We start from the raw sequence: 22,060 nt of genomic DNA, 5'->3' as shown, positions 1-22,060 counted from the left end.
TGTTCTCTATAAAATATTCTACTTAAAGTACACTATGACTCCTCATCAGAGGTTCTTATAAAGACTGTCTTACCCTCGCCTTAAGCTAGTCTCCATATTTGCTTTGAATGCCATCTCTTATTTTTCTCAGGTTTCTTAAGGAAATAGATCAGCAACATTAGGCCATTCAAGCCTATTCTGGCATTCATGGCTGATCTGTACCTCAGCACCATTAATCCACCTTATTTCCAAGTCGATATTCTTACCTAACAAAATTCCATCGATCGTAGCTTTAGAAATATTCCTGGCAATCGTTTGTACACAATATACCTGTTTAGTGATCAGCCATTACACCAAACAAATGTTAAACTCGAGACATGAAACTAGGGAGTGTTACAGGCCTAGCTGCTTCTGCCAGAGAGAGTGAGAGGGATCTGCTTCATGTCACGGGCTCCAAATTACAGCATCTCAGAGCCAAAAGTCGAACCTGCACACCAACCAAAACAAGTAACGGCCAAGAGAGAAAGAAAGCAATCAGCTCAGTTAGGGGAGGGAGTGTAACGGGACATCGTCAGAAACTTGTAACTTACTCTGAGGAGCTTGCGTCAGGCAGACTGAGATGGCAACTGGGTTGTTTTCAGAATCCACTTTATACAAAGCGAGAGTGATCAATCAAACTGATACCTTTGTTGGTCGCGTGACGCAGAATCATCTACCAAAGAAGAAAGCATGATTCATTTTATGAAGTGGCAAAGACCTGTCTTGTATTTTAGAGTTGCAGCTTATTTGAGCTCTCTAGCTTGCGACATACTTTCCAACATCAGAGGAAACCGCAAGTTTATCTGTGCCTAACCATCCAACAGCACAGGAAATGTCAGCTGTCCAGCTCTGCTGTCCCAGCAATACACCAAACACACCACATGCACAGCCCCAGTCATGCTGGAACAACAAACATGATTTCCTGTTGCTTATCAAATTTGGAGGGGAGAAGTTTTATTAACTGTTTCTTTAATGCCCCCCACCCCCGGCTCCAAAACGTCCTCAGATCTTCTGCTGGGTTGCAGATCACTGGGTCTCAGCTAACTGAGTGTCATGTGCTCTAATACGCAATTTAAAATCCGTCACATAGGGGGCAAAACCAGGATTATCAGCAGACTATTCTACCAGAATGTGCATCATTACAGTGAACTAATCAACAATGGTCCACAGCACCACATGCCTTAACCCAATGATACCCAGAGAGCAGGAACCACTCTATACTGATCAGAAGTAGGAACATAGGACATTACAGCGCAGTACAGGCCCTTCGGCCCTCGATGTTGTGCCGACCAGTGGAACCAATCTAATGACCCTCTAACCTAAACTACTCCAATGTTATCCATATGCCTATCCACTGACCATTTGAACGCCCTTAAAGTTGGCGAGTCCACAACTGCTGCAGGCAGGCATTCCACACCCTTACTACCCTCTGAGTAAAGAACCTACCTCTGACATCCGTCCTATAATTACCACCCCTCAATTTAAAGCTGTGTCCCCTCGTGTTAGCCATCACCATCCGACGAAAAAGGCTCTCACTGCCCACCCTATCTAACCCTCTGATCACCTTGTATGCCTCAATTAGGTCACCTCTTAACCTTCTTCTCTCTAACGAAAATAACCTCAAGTCCCTCAGCCTTTCCTCATAAGACCTTCCCACCATACCAGGCAACATCCTGGTAAACCTCCTCTGCACCCTTTCTAATGCCGCCACATCTTTCTTATGATGCGGCGACCAGAACTGTACGCAGTACTGGGCACTTTCTTGCTGTCTCCGTTCTTCCTGTCTCCAAAGGCACTGAGCCCACTTAAAGTTCCACAGCTATTGCTTTGCTGAGAGCAGTTAACAGAACATCCACTAACAAACGGACTTGGAAATTCATACACCCAGGCTTAGTCTTGAATTTAAAGAGAAAATGCTAGAAAATTTCAGCAGGCTTGGCAGCATCTGTAAGGAGATCTCCAGACCTGCTGAGATTTTCCAGCATTTTTTCCTTTTGGTTTCAGATTCCAGCATCCACAGTTTTTATTTAGTCTTGAATTAAACTTGATGTGGAGCTGCCAGCGTTGGACTGGGGTGGGCACAGTAAGAAGTCTCACAACACCAGGTTAAAGTCCAGCGGGTTTATTTGGAATCACGAGCTTTCAGAGTCACTCACCTGATGAAGGAGCAGTGCTCCGAAAGTTCATGATCCCAAATAAACCCGTTGGACTTTCACCTGGTGTTGTGAGAAGACTTATTGAATTAAACTGATTGGTAAGTATGTTGTTTTGTTCATAAGGCCATTCCCACAATATTCATTCCATTTTAAACAATGTCCTTCATTGTAACTGCTTGGGATCATGCACCCCGTATCTGATAGACCAACCCCAACACCTAGTGTACCAACCCCAACACCTGGTTTATAATCCCAACACCAGGTGGTATAATCCCAATAACCAGTTTCTATTCCAGATACCTGGTGTATAACCCCTATTTCTGATTTATAATCACAATACATAAAAACATAAACTAGAAGCAGGAATAGACCATTGGTCCTTCGAGCCTGTTCCGCCATTCATTTTGATCAAGGCTGATCATTGAATTCAATATCCTGATTCTCCCCCTGCCCCCCATATCCCTTGATTCCTTTAACTCCAAGAGCTAGATCTAATTTCTTCTTGAAATCAGACAATGTTTTGGCCTCAACTACATTCTGTAGTCATGAATTCCACACATTCACCACTCTCTGGGTGAAGAAATTTCTCCTCACCTCAGTTCTAAAAGGTTTACCCCTTATCCTCAAACTATGACCCCCTAGTTCTGGACTCCCCCATCATTGGGAACATTCTTGCTGAACCTACCCTCTCTAACTGTGTTAGAACTTTATAAGTTTCTATGAGATCCCCTCTCACTCTTCTAAACTCCAGTGAATATAATCCTAACTCCAATCCTAATACCTCGTTTATACTCACAATAAAGGTGTACAACCCTAACACCTGGATCAAGATCACAATATCTGGTTTATAACCTCAATATCTGTCTTCTGATCCCAATACCTGGTGTATCACCCCAATTCCTGGTTTATGATCCAAATACTAGTCTATAATCCCAATACCTGGTGTATAAGCCCAATTCCTGGTTTATGATCCAAATGTCAGGTTTATAATCCCAATACCTTTCTTATAATCCCAATACCTGGTGTATAACCACAATTCCTGATTTATAATGTCAATACATGGTGTATGATCCCAATACCTGTTTCATAGTGTCCAACTTATTGTCACATAAAGTTGTTAGGAAAAGTAGCAAGCCTGGGAATTGACAGCAGTTTAGAATTTAGTGGACCAAGTGATTGATTAAAAGGTAAAGAATAACGTATGTGAGTAAATTAGTGTGAAGTATAAATGTAGGCTGTAAAAGTTTCTGTATGAAAAAGAAAACGCTTAGTGAAGACAAATGCAAGCCCCTTACAATCCAAAACAGGAGAGTCCGCGAAGTAGGAAATGGCAGAGCGATTAAACAACTATTTTAGTTCTGTCTTCACAGAGGAAGATAGAAATAACTTCCTAAAATACTAAGGAACTCAGGGTTTAGTGGGGAGAAATTGATGGAACTCAAAACCGATAAGTCCCCCAGGGCCTGATAAACTATATCCTGGGCTCCTAAAAGGATGATTGTGGAAACAGCAGATGCATTGGTTGTCATTTTCCAAAATTCTGTAAATGTTGGAAGAATATCGGCAGATTGGAGGGTGGTAAATGTAACCCGGCTAATCAAAAAAGGAGGGAGAAGAGAATGGGATTATAAACCAGTTAGCCTAACATCAGCGGTTGGGAATTATCCCGTTTTGAGAATAATTGCTGTGGTCAGAAGCTCCAATGGCATCTTTCCCACAGGCCGGAATTTTATTTTAATGGTGGGATCCCATGCCAGACTCTGCTCTGGGAACCTCGTTAATTACGTACAGGCATGTTCCCCTCAGAATCACCCAGCAGGCTGGCAGCTGATTCATCTGCCTGCCATCAGCAGGCAGGATTGAAGGTACTGGCGCCATATTTAAACACCAGCCCAGCTGATTGATACCACTCCCTCAGCACCAGCCTGTCCAGGATGTCAGCAACCCAGAGGGAAAAGGCTAGCAGCCTCAAGAGGACGCCTGTTCTTCAATTCCACCCCCCACCCCAGCCCATCACCTGTAAGGCACCATGCCCCACTTGGCACCTACCCATCACACTTGGAGTCTTTATGCATCTCCTCCAGTTAACACTGTGCTATCCTTTTACCCCCTTGTTTGTGAGCTTTCACGCAGCCTTGCCAGAGTCCAATTTACCTCTCATCAGTCTTCCCTTTGCTTTCCATTGTTCATCTTCTTCATACATTTCCACGCCTTTCTGTCTGCCATTGTGACCCTCACCCTGAACATCCCCCCAACCTCCACCACCTCCTTCACAGCCCTACTTCCACGCTGCCACACTGTCTTTGACAAGCCCACTCCTTTGGCTTCTCACACTCCACCCCCAGTTGAACTTTGGACCTTGACTGCGTTGGCCACATGAGTCCCGCAGCACGGTGATGTCCAGCTGGATACTGGTGTGGGGGGAGGGGGGGGAGGGAGGAGAGAGGAGAGGAGGAGACTCCTGGATTCCCCAACCCCAGCTTTTGCACTGACCCAAGATGGTTCCACAGGAGGTGTCATGGATCCAGTAGCACAATGCTGTCCATGAAAACCAGCTCGGCCTGGAGATGGAGGGCAGGAACTGGTCACCCTGACAGAGTACTGAAAAGCACATCAGGAACAGCGCAGTGGCAGGAAGTTATTGCACGCACCTCAAAGTCTCTTATGAACTGAGGACCACATTGTGCATGTCACTCCTTAGCAAACGCGTTTTAGACTGACAATTTCATGGCACAAGATTGGAAAGCCTGACAGGATGCTGGCACTTAGCTGATTTAATGAACATTCATGTGATGCAGTTGAATGAAAATGACATTCACGCCACCAGCCAGTGGGAAGACCACCCACCATTAATCCAGCGCTGGGAAAATTGATTTTACATTAGTGGGTTTCTGAATTTTTGGCTCCCACTAGATTCTCTGCTTCAGTTTGTCACTGGTAGGATGGGAGAATTTGCCTCTGATGTCCTGGGGTTCTGAAAGAGGCAGTTGCAAAGATAGCTCGTGAGGATTTTCAAAAATGCGCTAGATTCATTAATGATCCCAGCAGACAAATGTTACACTGTTATTGAAGAAAGGAGGGACAGAAAACGGGAAATTAGAGGCTAGTTAACCTGACATCAGTCTTCTGGAAAATGATGAAACTTTGTAAGGAAGTCTTAACAATGTAGTAATATGATCAAAGTCAACATAAGGTTATGAAAGAGAAATTGTGTTTGCTAAATATATTAGGGTTTGTGAGGATGAAGTATGGTAATTTAAGAGGAACCAGGAGACATAAGGCATTTGATGAGGTGCCACACAAAAGGTTAAGAGACGAGATAAGGGTTCATGGAATTCAGTGTAATATATTAGCATGGATTGAGGATTGGTTAATAGGCAGAATCAAACAGTAGCAATAAAGAATAAGTATAACTGAGGCATTTTCAAGTTGGCAGGCAGTTACTAGTGGAGTGATGCTAGGATCAATACTGGGGCCACAACTGAATGACTGAGACAACAAAATCTAGAGTAGTGTATCTAAATTTGCTCATTATAAAAAGCTAGGTGGAAATGTAAGCTGTGAGGAGGAGACAAAGAGATGTAGACATGTTAAGTGAATGGCAACAAGATGGAGTGTAATGTAGGAAAGTGTGACATTATTATTCGCTTTGGTTGTAAAAATGGAAATATTTTTAAAAGGCATGAAGCTTGACAATGTTGATATTCGGAGAAATTTGGGTGTGTGCTTGTACAATGAACACAGGAAGTTAGCAAGTTCAGCAAGCAATATGGCACGCTGGCCTTTATCACAAGGGGATTGGAGTACAGGGATGAAGTGTTTTGTTCCAGTTGTGCAGGGTTTTAGGGAGCCCACGGGCAGGAATTTTCCAAAAAAATGTCATTTTTGGTGAGAAAATTGGTATGATTCCTGCCGGCACGATCCAGATCACAATGTTCGAGTGCGTAGAAGAATTCTTTTCCCTCACGTCGAAAGCATTGCACCTGAATCTTAAAGCGTCTGAGTCATCCACCCCAAGCACTCAAACAGCTCCACAGTACTGTCACTCATTCGAACCAGAAAGTTGGCAGCAAGGAAACGAGCTCCTAGGTTTACGGAGAGGGTCTTCAGCCATTGGCCGGATTCCTTGGAGGGCAGGCAGGCGACAGTATACCCTCAGGCTGGCAGGAGGCTCTCAGCAAGGTGATGAATCCTGCCTGGGGTACACTGGCAACACTGGTCAGTGCCAGCAGCCTGATCAAGAAGACGGATGTGCAATGTGCAATATATGGATATCATGTATACGGCACGGTAGCACAGTGGTTAGCACTGCTGCTTCACAGCTCCAGGGTCCTGGGTTCGATTCCTGGCTCAGGTCAGTGTGTGTGTGGAGTTTGCACATTCTCCTCGTGTCTGTGTGGGTTTCCTCCAGGTACTCTGGTTTCCTCCCACAGTCCAAAGATGTGCGGGTTAGGTTGATTGGCTATGCTAAAATTGTCCCTTAGTGTATAGGAATGCGTAGGTTAGAGGGATTAGTGGGTATAATATGTAGGGATATGGGGGTAGGGCCTGGGTGAGATTGTGTTTGGTGCAGACTTGATGGGCCGAAGGGCCTCTTTCTGCACTGTAGGGTTCTATGATTCTATGTATGTTGGGGTTTGCATACTGCTCCTTTAAGGGTGCAGGTCAGGTAATCCTTGGAGGACAAGGTCTTCCCAACGCAGGACCCAGTTTGTGCAGTCTTAAATCTCACTATGGAACTGTGTACAGCTACAATAAAGAGCACCCAGTGTTCAAGTTATCAAGCCTATCTCATGGTTCTTAGGCAGTGTAACTCGATTGGTGCATACATAACAACTGGCCATAAAGCTGCTTCATAGCCAATGCATTCTGTTGGTCTACTGTTCTGGCGAAGGGAGAGGGCATCGAGCATTGCCTCAGATTTGTAGGATGGTGCTGGCGCTGGAAAGGACCCAAAGTGTGGCAGCCCCGTGGAGAACAGGTAGAGTTGTTCCAAACACCATTGCTTTGTTCAGGGGAGAAGTTAGTACTTGCCTGGAGACCAGCTGAAAAGGTCATGGGGAACAGTCACAGAGGGGAGTCAGGGTGCAGTCAACAGCAGTGGCAGAGTGCTAACCACAGTTGTCAAGGGGTCATCATGGGAAGTGGGTGTTGAGGGGGCTTGGGCTACAGGCGATGGTGGGATGAGGCTTCTGTCCTACACTTGTTGAGGGAGCGGCTGTTGTGGGAAGTGAACACCAAGTGGACTCGGGCTACAGGCAGCTGCTGGTGACAACGGGAAGTGGCTTTGGGCCTAGACTCATTTAGCAGGGAAAATTTCTCCCAGCGGCAAAACAGAATGGTGGCATTGTCACTGGACTAGTTAATCCAGAGACCCAGGATAATGTTCTGGGGACTGGGGTTCAAATCTGCAGATGGTGATATTTGATGCATTATAATTCTGAAATTAAAAGACTACTGATGACCATGAAACTATTGTCGATCAGCATAAAAACCCATCTGGTTCACTAATCTCTTTTAGAGAAGGAAATCTGCCATCCTTACCCGGTCTGGCCTACATGTGACTCGAGCCACAGCAATGTGGGTGACTCTTAAAATGCCCTCAGGGATGGATAATAAATGCTGGTCCAGCCAGTGACACTCACATCCCATGAACAAATAAAAGAAGTCACCCTATTATAGAAAGGATATTATTAAACTAGAAAGAGAGCAGAAAAGATTTACTAGGATGCTACCGAGACTTGATGGATTGAGTTATAAGCAGAAGCTGGATAGACTGGGACTTCTTTCCCCTGGAGCGTAGGAAGCTGAGGGGTGATCTTATAGAGGTCTATAAAATAATGAGGGGCATAGATAATGTAGATAGTCAACATCTTTTCCCAAAGTTAGGGGATTCTAAATCTAGACGGCATAGGTTTAAGATGAGAGGGAAGATACAAAAGGGTCCAGAGGGGCGATTTTTTTTTCCAGAGGGTGGTGAGTGTCTGGAACAAGCTGCCAGAGGTAATAGTAGAGGTGGTGCAATTTTGTCTTTTAAAAAGCACTTAAGACAGTTGCATGGGTAAGATGGGTATAGAGGGACATGGGCCAAACACAGGCAATTGGGGTTAACTTAGGGTTTGAAAAAAAGGGCGGCATGGACAAGGTGGGTCGAAGGGACTGTTTCCATGCTGTAAAACCTCTATGACTCCTCACCCTATGGGGCTGGGGCTGTCCTGATCCATATTATATAAAACAAGGAGAAAAGACCAAAAGCATTCACTTCAAGATTGTTGGCAAAGCCTGAGGAAAAGTATACTCGAGTGGAAAGAGAAGGCTTGGACACTGTCTTTGGTGTCAGGAAGTTTTATCACTTCCTATATGTTAGGCATATTGTATTTCCATAAGTCTTTGACACCTATCTTAGGGTCATACCCAAAAACACCATCCAAGGCAACAGCTTAATTACAAAAGGCAGACAATGGTGTAGTCAGGTCTACTTGTAAGAAATCTGGTACCACCAGTCTGAGAAACATTTATTTTGTGTGTGTGTGTGTGTGTGTGTGTGTGGCGGGGGGGGGGGGGGGGGGGGGGGGTAACTCATACGATGGATTATCAGCTTCCTTAAAACTAGAGAGAGAGACAGAATTTGAATCAAGAGCACTGTGATTGCACACTCGCAAACCTATATCGTGTTCTCTCAAACGAGGAAATGAACTCTGGACTATGACTTGGTGGGGATTTGGGGTGATACTGTGCCCAAAGTAGCTGTTCTGTGGTTTAAGGAACACAACAGAGGTGAATTTCTTCACATTAAGGAGGAATTCTGAGTGTATCTACCTATAAATCTGCCTGTTGTATTGATGGAATGCAAGAGGGCTTGTGGAAATTCAATGGCAACCAGACTCAACACAGCCTCTATTATACAAACAGGCATTTCACTCAACTCAACTTCATTCCATTCAGTTTATTGCAACCTAGAATATCATATTCTCATAAATACTGTACAATTCACATAATTATGCTGTGCCGTCACCTGCTAAACCAGCCAGAGACAATCCTCTGAGGCGGAGTTTCACTGTGTGCATGGAACATGAAGGTAAGCTGTTCACTACGGCAATTGCTAAATCAGCCTTTATCTGCGTCATTTTGTCTGTCATTACGTTTCTGTGAATAGGCCACTCTAAATGTGATTGCTAAAATCAGCTAATCATTCTGTGGATTAGCAAGAGTGTTGAGGCATTGCGAATTTAAAAGTGAACATTTCTCAAATTTTGGGCACTGTGCGATATAATTCATCTTGGCGTATTCATGGCATCAGGTTCAGTGTTGCGCCTGACAGACAGGCCCAATAATGAGCCGAGGCAATAACCTGGTGAGCTGCTTGCACAGCTGAAGGTGCTGAGTGCCTGTCTGTCTTCTAACAATGGCACAAAGCCATATCATGGGAATCAAGCTCAATCATAATGACTGTGGTGCGAGGGGTATGCTGCTCCTCATCCTGGCTCTCTTTCGTGCAAAAAGGACCAGACTTTATACATACTGAATAATCAACTACGTCACCCACTGCTGTGTGATATCTGTCAGGGGAACTGGAAAAGGCATCTGGTCCCTTAAATATATAAACATTGCTTGTTTTAGGCAGTTGTCAGGGATACCTGCATAGTGTTCCAATTCAGTTTCAGGTCAAAGATTTTTCAGGTTTTCTTGGGCATTGAACATTGGACTCCAAAATTGGATCTTATTGTGCCCAAATTTCAACTGTAAAATTGACACAAGGAAATGCACTTTCCACCCAACAAGTTTCTAACATTAAACCTTCTAGAGTTCCTCTATAGCTCTGGTGCACAAAGAACCCTTCTATCCACCTTCATAGTCACAGTTGTGGAAGCTATTTAGATAAATCACAAAACATTTGTATAAATAACATTTAAAACCTATCTGCTGTGCAACTGTGGAGCCTTACAGACCAAAGGCACAGCAATGGATGTAGATCAGAGTCAGGATCTGCTTAACATATCTGAATCCAAAGGTTGAACTTTGAGATGGAATCATACAGCATAGAATGAGGCCATTTAGCCCATCATGCCTGTGAAATAGCCATCTAATTAGTCTCACTCCCTTACTCTTTCGCCCGAGCCCTACAATAGTTTTCCTCTTCAAGTATTACCTAGATAGGCACATGAGCAGACTACAGATGGAGGGGTACGAAAGACTGCTCTAAATAGGGACCAAGAGCCTCAGCACGTTCCTGGGAATCAACAGATTCCTATCGGCCGTCCAACATATTGTATGGCTCACCTGTCTTACGTTTGAGTTTCTGGGGATCTTCCATGAATGTGTGTATAAGCTGTGTATGTTTATTGATGTCTTTTTTTTACACCAACAGGTGATTCAGTCCGCCTTGTTGGCCAACAAGGGGCATACACGCGGTGGGTCGTACGAGGGCTGCTCTTGGATGTTTCAAGAGTTGCCTAGTGCTTCACGTCGTTAGTGTACGCTTAAACTGGACCATCTGACGGGCAACACGACAGCTCAGTGATTATCACTGTTTGCTGTGCAGATACAGGGGCCCGGGTCGGATCTCCGACTTGGGTCAGTGTCTGTGGGAGTTTGCACATTCTCCCTGTGCTTGCGTGGGTTTTCTCCAGGTGCTCCGGTTTCCTCCCACACCCCAAAAACGAGCACATTTAGTATCACATTAAACCTTCCCTGAGCTTTCTCAATACTGAGAACTTTTTCTCTCCCTATACTGAACCCAAATCCCTCATCCTTCCTTTCCAGTAAATCTCCTTTACACCTACTCCAAGGCCTTTATACATGCACTGGGAGAATAAATTATTGGGCAAAAAATTAGGAGAGAGTTAGCCAGGGGACAAGAGGCTGAGCAGACTGTATTTGCTCTGAACCACGCAGAGAACCTCCTGCTAACCAGGTCTTTTAGGATGCAACATGATGGAGATCTTGAAGTCAAAATGTGTCAGAACAGCTGGTCAGATGGGAGTATCCTGATGAAGAATATGATGGATTCCACAGCGATTTTACTGGCACACTGCCTGTGTTGTGGGTGGGGCAATGTGGCTATTTTAACAAAGAACAACACAGCACGGGAAACAGGCCCTTCGGCTCAACAAGCCCACGCTGCCATTTTAACATTGTGAGTGCCCTCTTCTACCTATGACCTTTGTCTACACCTAATGGACTCCACAATAAAGGAATTATAAACAGATTGAGGGGAGACGAATTTAGGGACAATTTGTTAACACCAATCAGCCTAAGAGCACATCTTTGGGGTGTGGGAGGAAACCAGAGCACCCAGAGAAAACCCACGCAACCACAGGGAGAATGTGCAAACTCCCGCAGACACTGGCCCAAATCCACGTATCTGCACAGCAAACAGTGATAGTCACTGAACTGTCGTGTTGCCCGTTAGTTGGTTCAGTTTAAGCGTACACTAACGACGTAAAGCACTAGGCATCACTTGAAGCAACATCCAAGAGCAACCCTCACATGGCCCACCGCGTGTATGCCCCTTGTTGGACAACAAGGCGGACCGAATCACCTGTGGATTAAAAGAAAAGACGTCAACAAACATGCACAACTTATACAGACATTCACGGAATCCCCAGAAGCTCAGAAGTAAGACAAGTGAGCCATAAAATATGTGGGAAGGTCGGTATGAATCAATTGATTCCCAGGAACATCCCAAGGCTCTTGATCTTTATTTAGAACAGTCTCCTCTAGCCCTCCATCTCAAGTCCGCTCATGTGCCTATCTAAGTAAACCTTAAACAACTCCAGCGTGCCTGCCTCCACCACCCTACTTGGCAGCGCATTCCAGGCCCCCACAACCCTCTGTGTGAAAAACCTCCCTCTAACATCCAAATTATATCTCACCCCCCTCACCCTAAGCCCATGGCCCCTCGTAATTTTTGTATCTAACCTAGGAAAAAGCTTACCATTGTTCACTCTATCTATACCCTTCATGATCTTATACACCTCTATTAGATCTCCCCTCATTCTCCGTCTTTCTAAGAACAGCCCCAATTTGCCCAATCTCTCCTCATACCCCAGTCCTTCCATACCAGGCAGCATCCTGGTAAACCTCCTCTGCACTCTCTCCAGAGTCTCCACGTCCTTCCAGTAGTAAGGCGACCAGAACTGGATGCAGTACTCCAAATGCAGTCTAACCAACGTTCTATACAACTGCAACATTAGACGCCAGCTTTTATACTCTATACTCCTTCCTATAAAGGCTAACATACCATAAGCCTTCTTCGCCACGTTCTCCCCCTGTACTGCCACCTTCAAGGACTTGTGTACTTGTGCCGCTAGATCCCTCTGCATTTCTATACTCTTAATAGGCCTACCACTTATCGTACAACTCCCCCCTACATTATTTCTTCCAAAATGCATCACCTCGCATCTATCTGGATTAAATTCCATCTGCCATTTCTCTGCCCAATATACCAACCTATCTATATCCTGCTGTATTGCCTGACATGGCTCCTCACTATCAGCAAGTCCAGCCATCTTCGTGTCATCTGCAAACTTGTTGATCACACCACTTACTCCCTCTTCCAAGTCATTTATGTATATTACAAATAGCAAAGGTCCCAGTACTGAGCCTGGCAGCACATCACTAGTCACAGACGTCCAGCTAGAAAAAGACCCTTCCACTGCTACCCTCTGTCTCCTGTTACCAAGCCAGTTGTCAATCCATCTAGATACCAGGCTTCGTATTCCATGAGCCTTAATCTTCTCCACCAACCGACCATGAGGGACTTTGTCAAACGCCTTACTGAAATCCATATCGACAACATCCACGGCTCGTTCTTCGTCGACTGTTTTTGTCACCTCCTCAAAAAATTCTACCAGATTCGTAAGGCAAGACCTCCCCTGAACAAAGCCATGCTGCATATCCCTAATCAGAACGCAACGCTCTAAATGCATATACATCCTATCTCTAAGAATCCTTTCCAACAACTTCCCTACCACTGACGTCAAACTCACCGGCCTATAATTCCCTGGGTTATCCCTCCTATCCTTTTTAAACAACGGTACCACGTTCGCTATCCTCCAGTCCTCTGGGACCTCACCTGTGTCCAAAGAGACAAAGATTTGCGTCAGAGGCCCAGCAATTTCATCCCTCGTCTCCCTAAGCAGCCGAGGATAAATGCCATCAGGCCCTGGAGATTTATCAGTTTTAATACTACCTAAAAACCCTAACACTTCCTCCCTCAAAATAGATATTTCCTCCAACAGGTCTACAACTCCCTCGAAGACAGTACCAGACAACAAGTCCCTCTCCTTCGTGAATACTGATGCAAAGTATTCATTCAGGATCGCCCCCATTCCCTTGGACTCTAAGCATAGTTCCCTTCCTCTGTCCCTAAGAGGACAGATTTTTTTCTCTAGGCACCCTTTTGTTCCTAACATAGGAGTAAAATGCCTTTGGATTTTCCTTAATCCTGTCTGCCAAGATCATTTCATGCCCCCTTTTCACCCTTCTAACTCCCCGTTTGAGTTCCCTCCTACTCTCTCTGTATTCCTCCAATGCTCTCTCCGTTCTCAGTTGTTTGGACCTAACATATGCCTCTCTTTTCTTCCTGACCAAGTCCTCAATATCCCTAGTTATCCACGGCTCTCAAATCCTACCTTTCCCATCCTTCCTCTTAACCGGCACGTGTTTTTCCTGCAACCTCTTCAGTTGTCCGTTAAAAGACTCCCACATGCCGAACGTGGACTTACCCTCAAACAACCTCTCCCAATCGGGGGCTATAAGTTCCTGCCTAATCCGGCTGTATCTCGTCTTCCCCCAATTTAGCACCCTCCCCTTAGGACAGCACTCATCTTTTTCCATTAGTATCCTGAAGTAGACAGAATTGTGGTCACTGTTAGCCACATGTTCACCCACTGCAACCTCGACCAACTGACCAGGCTCATTTCCCAGAACTAAATCCAGTATAGCCCCCTCTCTAGTCGGGCTAGCTACATACTGCTCCAAAGAGCCTCCCAGTACACATTTTACAAATTCCTCCCCGTCCGGACCCCCAGCTCTAGGCACCTTCCAATCCACCCCAGGGAGATTAAAGTCTCCCACTACAACAACCCTATTTTTTCTACACCTATCCAGAATTTCCTTACATATACTTTCTTCCACTTCCTGTGGGCTACTGGGTGGCCTATAGTATACCCCTAGCATAGTGATTGCTCCCTTCCTATTCCTGAACTCCACCCACAGCGACTCTTATCCCGACTCCTCTAAATTATCCTCCCTCTGCACCGCTGTGATGTGATCCCTAACAGCGCCACTCCCCCACCTCTTTTTGACCCTCCTCTGTCATGCCTGTTATACCCAGGAATATTTAGCTGCCAGTCCTGCCCTTCTTTTAACCACGTCTCTGTCACTGCCATCACATCTAAATTCCTTGTAAACATTAAGGCCTTAAGTTCATCCGTCTTATCCGTTACGCTCCTCATGTTAAAACAGATGCACTCCAGGCCCACTTGGGTCCTCCTTTTCCTCTCGTCTAACCTTGCCCCAGCACCTAACTTGCTCCCAATCCCAGTGCCTACTGAGTTATCGGTTTCATCCCCACCCCCCCTCCACATTAGTTTAAACCCTGCCGAAACACTCCAGCTAACCTCCCAGCTAAGATATTTGTGCCCTTCCCATTTAAGTGTTCCCCATCCCTCCTGTACAGGTGTCCTCTCACGAAAACTTCCCAATTAACAAATGTAAAACCCTCCATCTTACACCAATCCTTCAGCCATGCATTCAGTTGAAGGATCTCAGGATTCCTAGCGCCACTGTCACTGGGCACTGGTAGCAGCCCAGAGATTGCCAGCCTGGGGGTCCTGCTCTTCAGTCCGGCACCCAACTCCCTACGTATATCGCCCCTGCTCTTCCTTCCTATGTCATTCTCACCTATATGCACAATTACATCTGCTTGATTCCCTTCGCCCTTCAATATTACTTCTACCCTCTCTGAAACATCCTGTACCCCTGCACCAGGGGGGCTGACTACCATCCTGGAGTCTCGCTTTTGTCCACAGAACCACCTATCTATTCCTTTAACCCTCCCATCCCCCACCACTATCTCACTTCTAGTCCCCTTTCTTCCCTCTGGTCCTCCTGTCTTATCTCTGGAAGATCACCTCCCTCATTTGTTGCCTTTCTCTTGATGTTTCGGGAGACCACTACTGGGGTCCTTTTTGGAACATGACCCTTCTGCTTTTTCCCCTTCCTAACGGTTACCCACCTGTTCTCCCCCTTAGGCCCTGGTATCTCCACTTGACTATGGTTCCTATCCATTATTATTTTGTTCTCCCTCACTAAAAATACATCCTCAAGCCGCAGCTCTAGCACCCTGACCCGGACCCTCAGACGCTGCAGCTCCAAACACTGAACACAGATGTGGACTTTTGGGAGACGAGCTGTCCCCAGAAACTCCCACATATGACACTGAATGCAGTAAAATCGTCTCCCAATTGAACCTGCCATTTATCTTAAAACCTTTGGAGGTGAAAACAAAAAGGGAAAAGAAAAAAAGACAACAACAGAAACACCCACCTCACCTATGCGTGCTCTCGCCTAAGCCCAGTGAGCCAAAGCCCTTACAGATCTCATTCTGCTTCCAGCTCACTCCGCTGCCGGCTGTCTACTGCGGCCTTCTTTTTATACTCCCCGCTACCTTCCCGACTACCCCCGTGCCTAACTTCCACTACAGAGAGAAAAAAAACCCCCGCGAACCGGAAAAGGAGACAAAAACTCGAAAAATAAACAGCAAATCAATCTCTCACCACCAGCACTTTCCAAATCCACTGCTCCGAAGAACAAAATTCTCAGATATTTTACTTTTTTCTGGTGGTTAAAAAAAAACAATTATTAAAAGCCTTTCTTCCTAACTGTAACCCTGTCAACCTTGTAAATCATCCCCATCCACTTTTCATGATTCTAATATTCCTCCTGTAATGTGATGCCCAGAATTTCAACAGGGGCCTATCAATGTTGAGCTTATAATTGTGTTCTTATTTGTGTACTTAATCTCCTGATACAACTGACTGAGAATAAATCAGCCTATTTTGAACGTACACCCCAACTTTAACACAAATGGATGGATGATGACGTGTAATGCATCGCAGAATGTCCTACAGCAGTCTTTGTAGATCAGGGGTGAGCAGAGACAGCATGGGCTCCAGAACAAACTTGCTGTAGTGATTTAAAATGGGGGTCGTGGTCCATGGGGTGTTGAAAAACAGGTCGCCAAAAACGATCCCCAAAGATTGCCTGACCTTTTATTCCTGTTTTCTCTCTGGGTAAATTCTCACTGCAGTACTGTGTACGACCACATCAGGCAAGGATAAACAGGTCAGTTCAGTGCACCCTGTACACGCACTGATGCATTCTGCCCACTCGTGCACATGGCGCCAAGTGTCCTGTACACGGTAAAAGCATCACATGGCACATTTTAAGGAACAGTTTGGGAGTGTTGGATGAACTGACCGAATTTATAGCTCAGCAGACAGGATTTTACCACTTTGCTCGAGTGAGACCGGGAATTCCCACCCGAGGTCAATGGGGATTTTTGTTGCCGCCTCCTCACCTGCTCAGAGGCCATTGGGGGGGGGGGGGGGCGGCGGGCGGGCGGGTGATGTGACAGAGTTCGGGTGAACATCTCAAACAGATGCCCTGGTCATCACGGGAGTTTATTGTGCACAGATACTCTGCTACAAATCCTACTTCATAACAGTGCTGCACGTGTATTTCAATAAATGTGCAATTCTTTGGGATTTCCAGAAGTTGGGAAAGATGCTATATAAATGTATACTCTTCCTTTGTTCTATACTAATTGGGCTATCACTAGGGCAAGGGTGGTCATCAGTGGACAGGGAGTGACCTGAAGATAATTATAATTGACTGCTAACTCTTATTGAACAGTGTGAGTAGTTTATACAGACTTGTACCCTAAACGAGCGCTCTTTGATAATTAGCCTGCAATAGGACGACGCATTTATTTGCCATTGTCTCAATAGGGCCACTAGGCAATTCTAAATAAATGGATACCATCTTTGGTAAGAGAAAGGGCAAAGGAATTTCATCTGACTGTTAACTCTATAAAGCATTTAGATAGTTACATGAGTACGATGGGTAGAGGGATATGGGCCAAATGCAGGCAATTGGGATTAGTTTAGGGGCTTTAAAAAGGCCGGCATGGACAAGTTGAGCCGAAGGACCTGTTTCCATGCTGTAAATCTCTACGACTCTAACAGCTGGAGGCTGATCTGTAGCAATTGTTAGTGTGGTTTACACATGATTACAAAGCCAAAGATCTGAATATCTGTACATGAGGGGAACTTGACATCCAGACAGAAAGGTGAGGAATCAGGCATTAGGGATAAATCGCTTTGTAAGTGGTCCCTGGTGCACAGCTTTTGGTGGCAAGGCAGGTTATGGGGGGAGTTCAACCCTTGCTACTGAGGGTTAAGCTCAGCAGTGGAGAGATAAAACAAATATTAACCCCTTGCTAAAACAATTAATGGCCTGAATCTACTGAAGTAGATTTGCTTCCTGTCGTTATTCACTTTGCTCAGTTTCCATTGCCCAAAGGAAGGTTGCTCAGGTTAACCGCTGCTCGAGGACCCAAACGGATATTGGTGGGGAGGAATGCCAAGCATTTGTCTTGTGGAAGTACTACAGCGAGATGACAAAGCCGAGATGCTGTTTCTCCATTAGGGGAATACATATCTTCAGTTCACCAGCTAATGAGATGAGTCAGGAGCAGGGTTGAAGGGTGAGGCATGGGGTGGCTGCCAGCTCCGGTCACTGGGAGGCTGGTCTCTCTGCTGTCCTTGGTTCTCAGCACGTGGAGTGTATGGAGGGGGTTGGTCCTGTTTGGAAGGACAGAGAACAGGAATTTAGAAAAATCATCAACACTTTTGGAAACAGTTTGAGAACGAAGAGGAGTGTAGTACAGGAGCCATGAATCCCTACTGTAATTCCCCACCATCCCTCATGCAAGATCTGGTGGAAACAGGGCTGTGATGGGAGCAGGATGGCGGAAGTGTGAAAATAAGGCCGCTTTGCTGCTTTCCCACTACTTTTTGATCTTAGCCTGCTCTTTTAAACAGGTGAGGAGATTGCCTACAGTTTGGCATGCTGATCAGGTCCCAGTGATGTGGCCAGAGGCAGGAAGCATTGATCATTCCCAGACCACTTAAATCAGACTCCTATTTATCAGCCTTCAACATCATTATCCCAACAAAACTCAATCCAAACTCCAAGGCCTAGGGCTCGGCTTCTCCCTCTGCGACTGGATCCTAGACTTGCAGACCACAAACAGGATAGCACTGACACCTCCTCCACGATCATCCTCACCGCGGCCCACGGGGATGTGTTCTCAGCCCCCTACTATACTCCTTATACACCTATGACTGTGGCCAATTTCGGCACCAACTCCATTTTCAAGTTTGCTGATGGCACCACTGTAGTAAATCGAATCTCAAACAATGACAAGACTGAGTACAGGAAAGAACAAAGAACAAAAGAACAAAAACAGCCCAGGAAACAGGCCCTTCGGCCCAACAAGATATAGAGAATCTGGTGAAACGAGGTGACAACAATAATTACTCTCTCAATGTCAGTAAAACAAAGGACATTGTCATCAACTTCAGGGAGCATAAAGGAGAACACGTCCTTGTCCACATCAGAAATAAAGTGGAAATGGTCAAGAGCTTCAAATTTGGCCAGATCACCAACAACCTATCCTGATCCTCCCCATGCCTACACTATAGTTAAGAAAGCCCACCAACTCCTAGTTTCTCAAGAGGCTAAAGAAATCTGACCTATCTGCTACGACTCTCACCAACTTTTACAGCTGCACCACAGAAAATATTCTTTCTGGTTGTATCACAGCTTGGTATGGTTCCTGCTCTGCCCAAGACCACAAGAAACTACAAAAGATTGTAGACGAAGCCCAGTCCCTCATCACACAAACCAGCCTCCCATCCGTTGATTCTGTCTACACTTCCCACTGCCTCGGAAAAGCAGCCAGCATAATTAACCACCCCATGCATCCCAGCCACACTCTGTTCCACCTTCTTGCGCTGGAGAAAAAGTCTGAGATCACGAGAGGTAGGGGCATGAAGGTTTCAGTTGCAGATGAGTTGAAACTGGGGTGAAACAAATCTGACTCCTCCACAATTAAAGGATGTTGTAATCTGCCTTTTTTCAGCTTCCCCTCAGAAATTTATAATATCCGTTCCAGGGTGTGGCATCACTGGCAAGGTTGTTATTTACTGAGCATTCCTGATTGCCTGGGGTGGTGGTGGACCTTCTTCAGCCAGTAGAATCAGCTTAGAGCAGCTTCCTAGCCCACTTCAGAAAGCAGTTAAGAGACTGTTAGTGTGTGACTCGAGTCTCAATAAAGGTCAGCAGGGGCAAGGCCAGCTGATTTCCTTCCTGTGTTTTAGCAGATTAATTAACCAAGTTTTAAAAAAATAAACTGACACCGCTTTTTTTAAACTGGATTCAACTTTAAAATTGCCCTGGTGATATTCAAACACATTTTTTAGATTATAAATCCAGTTACAATCACTCGACTCGCCGGCACAGCTTCGATCACTCAATCCATGTTCCAGTATAACTTTATGTTCTCATTTACAGAACTTGTTGTGCCTCTGAACTTTAGAATCATTAACAAACTATATAACTTTATTCTTTCATCCAAGTCATTAATGTACAAGGCAAAATGCTACGACTTCAGTGCACTTCTGTAGGAAACCTGACTTGTCACAAGTGGACAATCAGGAAAATTGTTTCTACTTGGGGAAACGACCAATAGTAGACCTACACTTCCAGCCTTTTCCTTTGATATATTTCTGAACCCTCATGATCTTCTACTTGAATGCCTCCCACTGCTCCGAGGCCAGCCATCGCCGGTCCACTTTGCTAAATAACATCTCAGCTTACAAAAATTGAGCTTACCTCGACTGAGAGCTTTTGCTCCTTTTCCATAACTATGATAAATCCAACTAATTAAGATCACTGTCACCACCTGCCTTCCTCATCACTTACTTTCCCAACAACTTTTGTGTCAACAGCAAACTTGAAGTATTACTTCTGGTTCCCTCATCCAAATCACCCATGTATATTGCGAATAGATGGAGTCCCAGTATTGAACCATGTGCGACTTCACAAGTCACTGCCTGTCTCTTCGAAGTAGACCCATTTATTCCAACTCTGTATCCTCTCTGCTATCCAATTCTCAAACCATGCCAATATACTACCACCAATTCCATGCTCATTAATCCTTGCTGTTTTTTTTAAATGTCCTGTTATTACACCCTTTATAACAGACTCCAGCATTTCGCTATTACTGACATTAGGCTAATCGGTCTATAATTCCGTTTTCTCCATCACTCCTTTTTTAAATAGAGGGACTCAATTTGCCAGGACTGTTCCAGAATCTACAGAATTTTGGAAGATGCCAACCTTTGCATCCACTGTTTCCATGGCCACTCCTCTGGTACCCTAGGATGTAGATCATCAGGCTGTGGCGATTTATCAGCTTTCAGTCCCGTTAATTCCTCCAGCTCTATTTTTCTAGTAATAATAAATTTCTTTCAACTCCTTCTTTTCATTAGATCTTTGGTAACTTGGTGTTTCTGGGAAGTAACAGTGTGTTCCTCCATGATGACAGAAGTAAAGTAGTTGTTTCTTCACTTTGCCATTTCCTTGTTCTCTTTTATAAATTCTCCATTTTTGAACTGTAGGGGACCTATATTTATCTTCATTAATCTTCATTCTTTCTATAAAATAATAGGGGCATAGATAAGGTAGATAGGCAACATATTTTCCCAAAGATAGAGGAGTCTCAAACTAGAGCACATAGGTTTAATGCGAGAGAGAGGGAAGAGATACAAAAGGGTGCAGAGGTACAGGGTGGTGAGTCTCTGAAATGAGCTGGCAGAGGTAGTAGTAGAGACATAGTTACATGGGTAAGATTGATGTAGAGGAAAAAGGGGCCAAACACAGGCAACTGGGACTAGATTAGTGATTAAAAACTGGGCAGCATGGACAGGCTGGGCTGAAGGGCCTGTTTCCATGCTGTAAACCAGGCAGAAATACTAATCAAGCTTTTGTGGCTGTCGTGGTGGCACAGTGGTTAGCACTACAGCCTCACAGCGCCAGGGATCCAGGTTTGATTCCCAGCTTAGGTCACCGTGTGTGGAGTTTGCATGTTCTCCCAGTGTCTGTGTGGGTTTCCTCCCAGTTTGAAAGACGTTAGGTGTGTTGACCTGAACAGGCGGATTAGGGGAATTTCACAGTAACTTCATTGCAGTGTTAATGTAAGCCTTGTGACTAATAAATTTTACTTTATGACTCTAAGCTTTTACAGTCCACTTTTATGTTACTTGCAAGTTTACTCTCACTCTACTTTTTCCCTCTTAATCATTCTCTTTGCCCTCTTTTGCTGAATACTTAAATCCTCAGGTTTGCTATTTTACCTAGCAACTTTATATGACTCCCCTTTGGATCAAATACTATCCTTAACTTCATTTGTAAGCCACTGCTTTTCTTGTTCTGTTTTTATGTCAAAAAGGAATGTACAACTGTTGCAATACATACATTAGTTCCTCAAGCATTAACCATTGTCTATCTATCATAATGGGTGGAACTGTCCTCCTATTCACACTGGCAGGTTTCTCTGGACCCACTGAATAGAATTTTGGCTGAATGCCAAATTCTCCGCCCTTGCTTGCAGCAGTGGCGAGGTGTGAACGGCTGGAGAATTCCTGCTCATATCTTGTAAAGAAATTCCCCAATCTTTCTAAGCCAACTCTTGCCTCATCTCTTTGTAGTTTTCTTGTTTAGATTTAGGACCCTAGTTTCAGATCAGATTT

At 44.9% G+C, this 22,060-nt stretch overlaps 2 protein-coding genes across 5 annotated transcripts in view; both read right to left on the bottom strand.

The window, feature by feature from the left end:
- The window catches only part of unc13d (unc-13 homolog D (C. elegans)), a 161,131-nt gene extending 144,365 nt beyond the window's left edge, over nucleotides 1–16,766 (bottom strand). For all 3 annotated transcript variants that reach the window (XM_080209138.1, XM_080209139.1, XM_080209140.1), the window contains exons 1-2: nucleotides 15,959–16,766; nucleotides 570–691 (exon numbers count right to left, since the gene is read on the bottom strand). The gene's annotated coding sequence lies outside the window, so the exon portion shown is untranslated. The remainder of the gene's footprint in view (nucleotides 1–569; nucleotides 692–15,958) is intronic.
- A 49-nt stretch (nucleotides 16,767–16,815) lies between these two features.
- Nucleotides 16,816–22,060, bottom strand: part of LOC145356508 (WW domain-binding protein 2-like) — a 36,132-nt gene continuing 30,887 nt past the window's right edge. For both annotated transcript variants that reach the window (XM_080209236.1, XM_080209237.1), the window contains exon 8: nucleotides 16,816–18,046. In XM_080209236.1, the coding sequence (XP_080065362.1) occupies nucleotides 17,918–18,046 (129 nt within the window). In that variant the 3' untranslated portion in view covers nucleotides 16,816–17,917. The remainder of the gene's footprint in view (nucleotides 18,047–22,060) is intronic.

This window comes from Carcharhinus amblyrhynchos, chromosome 21 (genome assembly GCF_965287045.1).
Source record: "Carcharhinus amblyrhynchos chromosome 21, sCarAmb.v2.hapA, whole genome shotgun sequence".
Lineage (NCBI taxonomy): Eukaryota > Metazoa > Chordata > Chondrichthyes > Carcharhiniformes > Carcharhinidae > Carcharhinus > Carcharhinus amblyrhynchos.
This window is presented reverse-complemented; position numbering and strand designations above follow the sequence as displayed.